A 12,961-nucleotide genomic window follows, 5' to 3' on the forward strand; every position below is an offset into this window, starting at 1 on the left:
TTATCACCAATTCTTTAAAACAATATTATCCTCTGTATTTTGCATTTTGAAAAGTTGTATCAGTAAAATGCTGTTAAATGGATTGCAAGCTATCTCAGTAATGAGTACACAGTCTCCTTTAATGGTAGCTACTCAGAGGTTAAAAAGATGAGTTGTGGGGTGCCCCAGGGCAGTTGTTTAGGACCCCTTTTATTTTCAGTTTTCACAAATGATTTTCCACTTTTAATTAAACATGCAGCCATTGCAATATATGCAGATGACACAACATTATATTTATTGGCAAAAAATGTAGGTCAACTTAATTCCATCATAAATAAAGAGTTGGACTTAGTTGCACAATGGATTATAGATAATAAATTAGTCATTAATATAGGCAGTGGTGTAGTCTACGTGATACGCAGGTATACGCCGTATACCCACTACAAAAGGTCCCAAATTTCCGTATAACCACTGAAAATACGCAAAGATACGTATCAGCATGGTTTTGTGACATAACTTTCACTTTACCGTTCATAAATTCCACTTCTCTGTGGTACAAAGCGGACACTTTTGGACCATATGGGACTTCCATCAAGCGTGACATTACCTGACGTTTACAACTAAGGAAGTAGTCAAACTGTACAGCGGGAATGACTGGACTAACACTAGTCAGTGAAGGATAGTGTTGGAAAAAATGAGAAGAAAACAAAGCCAAATGACACTGTTTCAGTGTTTCAGTAAGTTTACCATTACTACTGTCGCTTCGGGGGACAGTACAGCTGTGGCTAATGCTAATGCTAGTATTACTGTAAGAGAGTCTGATGACTGCAGAGGCCACAGCAGCTTTAGCTGATGGTACAGAAGGACAGTCTGATGATGACACCGTCCTACCTGGTAAGTGTTACTCGTGTATGTTATTATAAAAATAGTAACCGCTATTGTAATAGCAAGTAATTGGCACATTGAATTTTATCGAACACTAGCTAACTGGTGGTTTGGTTGAAATTAATGAGGTGCGGCTGCTGCTCTGTGTGTTTGTGCATGCGTTGTAGATGAGAACTGGACCTGACCATCCATCCTTCTGCAGTGAGAGTCAGGTAAGAGAATTCAAAAACAGACATCCTTGGTTAGAGTGGAGAAACGAAAGTTAGGTGAATATTAGACAACAGATAAAGCTGGTAGAAACCATGTAAATGTACAAAGTTAATGCTATATTAAAATGTTAATATAGTTCATTCATAAAATTGTTAAAAAAAAATAAATTAATTCATTGGACTAGATCCAGCGGTGCCACAGGGACACATTTCCTGTTCAATAGTCTCTGTGTTGAAAACTAAATAACTTATCTCCATGTTTAATACATGTATGAATAGGTCTGAGTATGTACTTTCACATGACATGTTGCAATTTACAGAAAGAACATTTTGGGTAAAAATACTTAAAATTACTGAGCGTGACACGGGGACTCAAAATTAATATTTTTTTTTTTTTCACCTTTCACAAACACATGTACAAAACATGCTGGTCTCATAAGAAATGGATCCTAAATGAATCACAGGGCTTTAGCTATGATGTTCAAGTACAATTGTAATCAATATTGGATAAAAATATTGAAATGATAAGTTTTTATGAACGCTAATATATTGTGACACAGAGACAGCAATTTGTACCTTTGTTCAGTAGTCAGAGTAAAAGACTTTGCTTTAACTGAAGCACTACAAATATGCTAATAAACTTTTATTTACATACATATTCCAACTGTAGTGATATCTAATAGCAGAGCATATTTGACTAATAATTGGATTGGACCAAACCTTTCTCTATTATTGTACTGTTGAACTGTTAGTTCCTTCAGATTCACAGACTTAAAATATCACTGATACAAGCAAGAACAAATATTATTAAAGTTAATTGTGCATTTACGTATTTTAGTACTTTTTAGGTTAATTTTGTATTGATTATATCTTCCTTTTTTTCTACAAGTGATAATGAAATTTTGTAAACAGTTAAATAAAATAGAGTTCTTAAGTTAAAAATGAGCCTATTTGAGAAATGATAGGTGAAACTTCAGTTTATGACACTGATGTTCACTTTCGCTTGATCTGGCCCCATTAGCATCTTAATTGCCCATTAATTAAGACACCATGTACACCTTTGTATGACTGATATGTTTGATAATATAATAACATAATTTGAGCCCTTGAAAGAGTGGAGTTTTTGCCTCCTTTTGTTTATTTTTCATGCATTTTCTTAGCCATGGCTGAAGATTGTAAACAGTTCACTAATAGGTTTTGACCCTGTTCAGCAGGTCTTAATGCTAACATAGATACAAAAAAGACAATGTGTGTTATACCTAAAGTTAATTACGGATGTTTTTGTTTAGCTCCAGGTTTTGTTTACCTCCAGGTTATATTATTTATTCATTCACTTTTCTTGATTTTAAACTTCTTTGTCTTGTCTTGTCACAGGCTGTTGAATAGTTAATTGAAGTCCAGCTGCTAATGACAGTTACACATCTTATCTTCCTTACATTACATTTACATTTAGATAATACATAACCAGTCTTTCATGATCTCACTTATGTGTGGATGTATACTTTATGCATTAATGAGTGTGGCGGTTCTTGTGTGGGGCCGTTTTGGAGCAGCCGCTGCTCTGGGAGGGGTGCTATGGTACAGATGTTGCTCCAGGACGGGGGTGTATGAGGCTGGGAGGGGAAAAATCAGAGTATACCCACTAGAATAAACTAGACTACACCACTGAATACAAGCAAAACAAAATGTATCGTTGTTGGGTTAAGAAGATATTTTCTTTATATGTCACCAACATTGCACTTAACTGTAGGCAAAAACATGTTTCAACAAGTAGAAGAACCTAATTTACTGGGTGATACTGTGGATGGCACATTGTCTTGGAATGGCCAAATGAATAATATCTTGCGAAAAATGGGTGGAGTATGGGAATAATTAGACACTGTAAGAAATGTATTCCCCAATGGCTGACCAAGCGATTAGTTCATACATGAATATTATCTCATATGGATTATGCCTCAGTTGTTTGGTCAAATACTAATGAAAATAATTCACACAAATTGTAAGTCGCACAGAACAAAGCAGCACAAATTGTTTAGGGCTGCCCATACAGAACTAATATAACCACAATGCACAACAGTTTGGCATGGTTAACTGTAAAACCTAGATTGAAATTTTTTTTATTATCATTTGTTTGTAGCATTATAACAACAAAAACTCCAGAAATTATTTACAGAGAACTGTCATTTTTTGCTGATCAACATGTGCCTTGGAAAGTTGTGTGGATCAGTAAGGAGATTGTAATCTTCACCGAATTCATACAAGACACAAACAGAAATGTCAGTAGATGAAAAATGGCAGCATACCCCCATACATGATGAGATGAAGAAATAAAAAGTTTGTCAAAGGCTTTGGCTGGAGAGTGGTAATGTGATTCAGTCCAGAGGTTCTGCAGTTCAAGGGTCAAACACTTGAGTGACTTCAGGTTTCTGATAAAGTGCCTCCTATATTCATCATCTCCTTTATCAACAATTCAGTATATCCTCATGTGAAATACTACTGCAAACCTTTAATCCAATTTGGTGTGCTTAGAATTTTTCTGTTACAGATTTTTTGTTTTGTTAATTTGGTTAAAATTCATTATGATCATTTAAGTAGAATTTTAATTTAAAAAAACACACAAAGTGTTTCAATGTTTTGTGCTTTTACTTAATTTTACTGATGCATGTTATTGATCACTAATCAAACATTTATAGACATTTTTTCATCTGACAAATGATTTTTAAGATAAGGTGTAAATTAGAGAAAAGAAAATATAAGGAAAAACTAAAGAATGCAGTGTTAGTCATTCACCGGCTGTTGCATATAATTTAAAGCCCTGCTGCAGTTAGTTAACAGTGGCAATAACTTACGTTAATTGTACTGTAACTTGTAGAATAGAATAGAATAGAATAGAATAGAATAGAATACAATACAATACAATACAATACAATACAATACAATACAATACAATACAATAAAAAATAACCACAACTATGGCACCGCCACCCACAGAGGCCACAGTGCAATGAAAGTTTGTTTTTATGCTCTGTCAAGTGCCCTCAATTATAAATATATAAAGCAAACATAAATTCAGTTAAGAAAAAAAAGTGTGCGTGTATATAATCTGTCAAATAAAAAAAAAATACTGTATTTAAGTAAGTAAATAAATACATACATACATAGAATTTGTCAAGTAAAAACACACTCACAAAATCAGTCCAACATCAATAAAAATGTGTTGAATGTACAGGTGTTATGTTCACTTTATTTATTCATTTATTTATTCATTTTAATAGTGAGGGTAGGAATTTTTTACCACTTTCTGACCATATAAAAGTTTAAACAAAACATAACTATTCATCTGGTTTCTTGAAGATTGGTTCAGAACCAAAATCTGTCTTTAATTAAAAGAAATGATGATTTTCCATTTATGGTGATAGTGATACCTACTGTGATCAGCTGCTATACAAACTCTCATCATCATCACATCCATCACACAGAATAATTAACAGTAATGCTGACTGGTAACTGGTCCAGTAACTTCTTTATTTTTCTCTAAATGTGTTCATGTAAAGTTATGGCACATTTTTATTCAAAATCTTGATAAAAAAAATATTCAGGTAAATGACTTGAGTTGGATTCATGAAAGACACGCTGCAAAAGACATTCCAACACAGGCCAAAATGATTTTAAATGACACTAGAGTAAAATTAAGTATTCCAACAAGAGTGATAGGGCTCTGTGCAGTGGACACTGCTTAAGCCCTGTGTGAGGGACCAGGTGGAGCATAGAGGACCTCTAGTGGCTATCTCTAAGAACTGAAGAGAGGATTTGTCTAAACACTTTACCAACTATGTAAGCAGCAGTTTGAATGTGTTAAAAAAGCAGTGCCTGGAGCTCATTAAATGCAGATATCACATCCTGTTAAGTCTAAAGGTGATATTCACATCACAAATAGTTCTAAATAAGCAATCATTCTTATATTTTATCACATCTGTGGAAGTTTATTATTTTTAGCACTAACTTTACATTTACAGAAGCTTTCTAGAATAATGTCACATCCTGATGCATTTCTGAAATGATAAGACATCTGTTTGTGTGATTGAAATGAACCCCACAACTGCCATAAAAAGTCTAGGAAACTCTATGCTTTGGCTGATGGATAATTAAGACACTGTTTTATTGGATTTGTTGGCCACATATTTTGGCAACAAAATATTAAACTGTCAAAATGGAGATGGGTTAAGAAGGCATAAGCTACTAAATAATACTCAGAGAATAAGATGTGTGTTGCAAGTTTGGTTAAATATTAATGTCAGAATAACCTGATACGCTGCCTAGAAAGCAGACCCCAAGAAAATGACATCGAAAAATCTATTCCCAAACACATCTAGGTTTGACGAAAAGCATTTTCAGCATTTAAGGCTAAAAGAAAAGTTGAGAACATTTCTAAACTCATTCTAAAACCCAATTAAAACCCTTCTGAATATATGGTTCAGAAATGCTTATCATTCTTATCAACAATGGAGTAGGTCATATGATATATGATGACGAACAGGACCATTATCTTCCATGCCGATACCTCTTGATCTGAACAGAAAGGAGAGGGCAGATTAAAAATAAAGACAGAAATCCACAACAGCTTTGTTTTTGTCACATGTGGCTCTAGGAGAACACTTAATAGGTCTTCCATAGTCAGTCCAGTCATTTCTGATGAACTGTCAAGGTGTTCAGCAGAATCTTCCTGCAGCAGATTGTCATGGTTGACCACCTGTTGGCTCGTATTTTGGAATTTGAATAGTATCCATCATAAGTTACATAGGCTTGGTAAAACTTTGCTGTGCTACCTGCTGTAAAGAGTGTAAAACGTATAAGACTGACACCTGGCACAACCACATGCATCATCAGCTGCTTGGCTCTTCTCTTCCTTCTATATGGCCTCTTCTACAGCTACACAACTATGGTCTCCTGACTCAATTGAGGCAAATGACCACAACTGGCCTCACAAATTGCACCCTCTAATATGCATTGAGTGATACCATTTCACTGGTTAAGAACACCCCATTATCTGAGAGTGATGGTAGATTACCCAGGAGACGTTAGTGTGCCTGGAACAAAGAGTAAGTTATGCTGCCACCTGAAACTGCTCTGTGGAAAGATTTGAGGAAGGCATTGCTCTAGACTGATTGGATAATGTCTGGGTATTTCTACGTAATTATGGCAGTCAGTCTTTATTTAACAAAGCTGCCACAGCAGTCCTGCCTATCAATGAATATCAGATTTTTAAAGGCCAAGATCAACTGTCACTGAAGAAAACCCAACACTGTTGATAAGCAATGAATCAACGACCCCTGCCGAAGAAATACATTCCAAAATGAATAAATCTATCAAGTACAAAAATCTAGCCCTTCCTCTTCTGAACATAGGATCAGGACACAAAGTGAGAGGCGTAGCTGTTTTTATTGGGCCACCCAGTGATGGTGTTGTAGTTCTTGAGAATGGTTTTGAATGTCTTGGTCATTGGTTCTCACCTACAACTACAATTCTACTCAGTCTTATCTTGGTCTTAGACAAAGAGAAGTCTGAAAAGTCTAATCAAGACCACAGTTAAAGAGATATCAGTTCATTTCTGCTGCATTTTCTGGGGAGTTTGTTTAAGTCACTACTAGTTGCCAAAATACCCTTTCTGTGAAATACTCTCATTCTCTCAAAACCTTGGTCTGGCCTTGGTCACAAGTCACTCTAGTCTTGGTGGTCCTGACAGCACAACCACTTGACTGCAGTGGTAACCATAGGTTTTATGCTATTATCCATATTATATGACAATGAAAAATCTCACACATTCATCATCTTTTATTTGTATTTATTTCACATAGAGTAACAACATTTATTTTTCAGTGTTTCAGGAGGATAACTGTTGTTGTAATGCTTGGTGCATCAGCTTTCACATTTGACAAAGCTCCCTTTTGTGACTCTGGCACAGCATGAAACAGAGTTTGAGGGTTTTTTTTTTCAGTTAAGGCTGAAAATATGACTCATGAAACCCACTTCCAACATTCATATGAAAACATCAGCAACTTTTAAAAAAGTAAACGTTTCCCTTTCTCGTGCATTGATAGAAACACTATGGCAAAAAATACCAAATAGTACAATTTGATGTGGCTATATAAATGTTAGCTATCTGTGAACTCAATCACATTTCAATGTTATAGTCATTAAAATTTAACATACTAGAGTCAAAATGTCTGCCATTTTTAATGGCAGACACTGTGCTGTAAATATAGACTACTTTTAATGTACTCCTGACACATTGCAGCATGTTAAATTTCAGCCAGTGAGAACTACTAAAACTTTGTGACCTCATATGGTGTGTGAAATACGACACAATCATCAGCAAAGCGTAACAGCAGTACTTTCAGCATTTTCCATTTCTTTACATGTAAATCACTCTCTCAATCTTTTATAACACAGCAAATGTGGTGTGACAACAAGTGCATGAGTGTAAATAAATGTAACTGGTAAACTGGTGTATATTGGCAAAAAATGCCAATGATAAACAATTCCCTTATAGTTTTCCCATATAGCTCCTCCACATGTAGAGCTACATTTGGAATCAGATATCCTTTCTAATTTAAACATATATCTCCTCATTAAAGCCCAGTGTGTGAGATTTAGTGGTATTTACCAGTGAAGTTACAGATTACAACCAATTGAACACTCTGCAAAATAGCTGTTAGAACCAATATTAATTTGCTGCCTAGGGTTTTTAGTGAATGGGGTGTTACCTGTGGTCCACACTCAAACACAGTAGGTGGCAGTAATGTACTTTATTTGCCACCATAGAGCACAAAAATCTGTTCAGAGCTACTGTACAAACAAACCATGAACAGAAACCTGTTCGTGCTATAGCTATAAATGGCTCGGTCTAAGGTAATGAAGACAAGACAATTCTCATTTTTGTGTTATTATACACCAATTAAATCATAATTCTGTATTCCATGCCATTTCTGCAATTAGATTACCTAAATTCCATTAAATCTTTCACACTGCACCTTAGTTTGAGGTAAAAGACAGTAGATGATTCCCTATTTTATACAATAAGTTGTGGCTATTGCATAGTTCAACACAAGATACAGTATATTACTTGGCTCTTCAAAAAAAGGCGTCAGCCATTTTAATGTGAATGTACTTATACCTAAATCCCTTTAACCGTTTTCTGCATAGGAACTACACTAATCTTCACTTGGTTTTATGAATACCATTGCACATAAACATGCTGGAAACCACAGGGAGTTTAAAACGTCATAGTTTTTGTAAAGTTATATATATGAACAAATTACGTATAGTAGAATATATCTGATTGCACACTTAAGAACAGTTCACACACTGATGCTGGTTGGTGATAATCTGTCAGTGTAAGGTGCTAATGAAGTAAAACTAGATGTTCTTTCAAGTTTTTTTTAGTTTAAGAGACCCACATACCTGACAGTGTGCTGTATGTACAGTGGATATAAAAAGTCTACACACCCAACAGCCAGCCTTTGTTCTGACCAAAGTAGGTGGTTTCAGTCTGGACCACATCGAACTAAGGCTCACTTCAATTGCAGTGTCAAAACACTTGACCGGACTTCCGCCATTTCACTGGTCTAAAAGTACCCTTATTCTGGAGGTAGGCCTAGTTACTTGTATCTACATTTGTAGTATAAATGTACATACACCAACATGTATGTGTAATAACACACCATCAAATTCACTGAAAACATGAGCTAACCAGCACTTTTGTCATTTGTTTTCTAATTCATGTAATTTAAGTATGTAAGATTTTGCACATGCAATCTCCATGGCAGAGCTTTTTTAAAACCATTTTTAGACCAGTGTTACAGGAAATCATACAGAGCTGCTGTGACGAGTAAACAAAAGATGAAGACAAATGAGTCAAATTAATAGAAGTCAGACACATGCCCATCTATAAGGGGAGACACAACACACATCAATGGTGATAGCAAGATGCATCTGTCTGCCTCTAAAATTGCAGTGAAAGCAAAATTAGCCAGACCTACATATGCGATGTAAAAAAGAAATTAAATTAAAAAAAATAAACCTAAAAAACAGGACCTTGGTTCAGACTTTAAGGTGTGAAAATGCCCTAAGTAGTGAATAGGAAGGGACATCATGGAAAACTGGCTTTTTGGCCTGTCATTACAGTACATCTGAATATGGCTAATAAACTCAGCAAATTCACTTCTGCACTTGACATTTGGACATGGAGTCAAAAAGACACCTCTGAACCATAGCCCCTATGGATTTTCTTTCTTTGTTATTCCTCTGCAGCAGAACACCTAAAGGAGCTGGATGTTTGAAGTGTCAAGAGAAGTGTTCAAATATGTCTATGATTGCTACATTCTTGTTTACTCCATTTTTGGTGTCACACCCCACATTACCCTGAGAGATTATGGTGAAACATCCTTTGAAAGATGTTTCATGAAATAGCGTGTCAATTTAACCAACTTAACTTTTATGTCAATCTTGAGGATCTTGCCTCATGATGTCCTTCATCATCTTAGGTTTCCCAATAGTGTTTTCAGTAGTTCGAGTCAATATAGACTGGACAAGGGGACAACCCAGTCCTGCAGGATCCCAAGTACTATTCGTGCTTCTCTCCCTCACCGTAGACTTTCCGAAGGCTTGAGTCTAGCAGGAAATCCACTGACCTACAAGAGAAGAAAGAAACCATGCCGATATTGGACAAAAATACACCATTCACTTCATAAAAGTATTGTGTGCATATAAGTTATTTGTTTATAAGCTATTTGACAGTTTATCAACTAAAATCTATACTAACCAGGAGTTGACCAGTTGGCAGAAGATTTTTTGAAAAATGTCTGATGTGTAAGAATCTAAGAAGAGCATGATGGAATGTCACTCTCAAACAGAACATATGTTTATATTTAATTATTGTTGTTGACCCTTGATTGTTTAATTACAGTTTCCCATTTTATTTAACTCTTTAAGATCCAATGATATTCCAATAAACCTTGGTATTAAACTGTCACCAAATGGACAAATACATGTTGGGAGAAATTTGGCTCATGCTGCAAATGTTGAAAAATCACTGCAGTGAAAACTTAACTAACCACACAAATTACAGCAATTTCACAATAGTGTGTGTGTGTGTGTGTGTGTGTGTGTGTGTGTGTGTGTGTGTCAAATGCCTGTCCATACAACACATAACTGAGAAAACCCCCAAACCACCAGCCTCTGAAACCACAATACCCACACCTATACTGGAGAAACAAACCCAACTCAACTTGATGTTAACCAGTAGCAGTACTGTCCTTTATTTGCTGTTATCATTTGTCAATCTCAGACATTTGGTGTCACAGTGGATAAAGCTCTTCCTCTACAGAAGACAGCAAAGAAAATCACTACAAAGAGTAATGCTTGGTTTTTTTTGAAAATCACAAACAGTTTCCTCAGACAAACGCAACATCCACTAATCAGCATATAAGTTTGGAAGCTAACAGGTACTACGTGTATGACTGTGTTTATTAAGCACAGAAACTGGTCTGCGCTTAATTTGATTCCGCTCAGTTTCTTGCTTTATGATGTGAAGCAGAGCAGTCAACTTTCACACCAGGTGTCCATTTTCTATCAAGGTGAAATCACTTTAGCAATGATAACTAAGTGGAGCAAAAAGACAATCGTGACAGAATATAATACATACAGTAAATGTGATGAACCGGGTTTTCAAAACAGTGCCCGCAAACAGGAGTGAAAGTTAATTACCATGCTAACAAAGACACTGTGCCTGTTATGGCACAGCAAAGTCACGAAAACCTGTCATTAATAACTCAAGAGTAAAATGTTGTGATTTTATATTTTTAGTTAATATCGTATAGGGTTGCAAATTGGCTCTGGTCTCTCTTCTAATCTCATTCTTAAGATGATCTTAATTACATTTTACTTTTAAAATGTAATGAAAAAAATATTAAAATGAAAGGGGTCTAATAAGGGTTCATGAAAAATTTAATCTGACATAACAGTTTACTTTGCATAATGTTCACATACACCCAAACAGAAACCTTGTGCCCACCTGTCTATAGGAGTAATGATGAAGGGGATGGTGGAAAGGCCAATAGCTGTGGTGGTCCACTTGCGGACGGGCAGGGGCCACTTGGTGGTTTTACCCAACAGGTAGAGTGACATCGCACACACGCGGTTGATGGTGAAGCCAGGGATGATCACAGAAGCGAGGGCCTGCCACACAAATGTGTCAACCACTGCCACCGCCACCCGGGCTGTCTTCCCTGGTTTGTCTCCATGAGCCTTGTAGGACAGACAGATAAGAAGGTCATGTGGACAAAGGTCAACATAACAAAACAATGTACAATAAAGTGTAGACTTACTGAAACTATTTTCATCTTACCACAGCTGCTTTCTTCCCTTTGTCTACAGCATCTGCAGTAACATAGGTCGTGGCTACAGCGTAACTGCCCCACACCAAACCCACAGGAACCAGAGCTCGAAAGGCCTCCCCCACCTCATTGGCGTAGCCTGCAAAATTAGGTCAAAGGTAACAATCCAAATGCATTTATTTAATATAATGCCATACCAACCAATAGGAGAATTATTAAATATACAGTTATGTCATATCTGCAAACAAACTACAGTAAACTACAATTTTAATTTAATTCCAATTCTTTATGATATTCATTACATTTTTGTGCAGGTATACAAATCACCAATCTGTAATGCATATATATATATATATATATATATATATATATATATATATATATATACCATTGATGTTTTGAAACAAGTTGACATCCTCGATCTCTTATTATGAGTCAGCTGTTCCATACCAGACAGTACTTAAATCACTGGTAAAATTAACTCCAGTCACACAGAATCATCACCTTTGGTTCAATGTTACTGAACCAAGGACGAGGAGCGTGACAACAGTGGAGTCAAATTCTGCTGCTGCTGTAACTGTACAATGCAAACACTGCAATTTATGTACTGAGGAAGACAGCCTGCAAACAATCTATTGTTCACATAACAGTGTAGTGTTTGGTTAAGTAAATGGAAAGGTAGTCTACATATTGGTAAATTTTCAGTTAAACTGGCTTAATACAAATACAAAGGTGCCTGTAAGGTTCATGTTAGTTATTTTTTTCACATCAGTTGATATTGATAGTTAAAATCAATCATTATTTATTTCCAGTTTTAAGTGATTTTATGCAGAGTTGAAAAAACCAGATGGTTTTATATATATAGTTTAAAATTATTTGCCGCTACCAGGCAAACCACATAAAAGTTAAAAAAAAAAAAAAAAAAAAAAAAGACATAAAAGGCACAAGAAGATGAAAATGTCAGAAGAGATGTAATAAAATGTATCAAGACAAAACCACACCTGTAGTTACAGACTGTTTACTTTGGTCATTGTATTTATTTACATATGCTGGTTGTCACAAATTTTAAACAAAATTTTTTGAGTTTTATTTAATGGGATATAAATATCTTAATTATGCTCAGAGCATGACAGTCTTCACAGAAAAATATGACATTGTACAGAAAAAAATAGGTTACCTTGAAACACTGTTTTTATGGGGGAAAAATTAAATAAAAATAAATAATAATAATAATAATAATAATAATAATAATAATAATAATAATAATAATTTGAGTCATACTTCTGCAGTGACAGAAATGCATCAGTGTGCAAGTCACATGATAATTTAGTATCCTGACTGAGGAAACTGCAGGACACATCAACTTTACATCGGTCAAACTACACATATCTATCTTGTCAGCCATATAGTTTACTGAGCTTTAATCAGTCATTATTTCTTACTAAATAAAGTAAGTATAGAAGGCTATTGTGACTCTGTAAAAAGAGAGCCACC

The 12,961-nt window shown here is 35.4% G+C and overlaps 1 protein-coding gene across 1 annotated transcript in view; it reads right to left on the bottom strand.

Moving 5' to 3' along the window:
* Window positions 1-6,898: 6,898 nt before the first annotated feature.
* Window positions 6,899-12,961, bottom strand: part of mtfp1 (mitochondrial fission process 1) — a 10,639-nt gene continuing 4,576 nt past the window's right edge. Inside the window, exons 2-4 of the mRNA XM_030149289.1 lie at window positions 11,479-11,606; window positions 11,146-11,378; window positions 6,899-9,763 (exon numbers count right to left, since the gene is read on the bottom strand). Coding sequence (XP_030005149.1) covers window positions 9,697-9,763; window positions 11,146-11,378; window positions 11,479-11,606 — 428 coding nt within the window. The 3' untranslated portion in view covers window positions 6,899-9,696. The remainder of the gene's footprint in view (window positions 9,764-11,145; window positions 11,379-11,478; window positions 11,607-12,961) is intronic.

Source organism: Sphaeramia orbicularis, chromosome 12 (genome assembly GCF_902148855.1).
Source record: "Sphaeramia orbicularis chromosome 12, fSphaOr1.1, whole genome shotgun sequence".
In the NCBI taxonomy this organism is placed as follows: Eukaryota; Metazoa; Chordata; class Actinopteri; order Kurtiformes; family Apogonidae; genus Sphaeramia; species Sphaeramia orbicularis.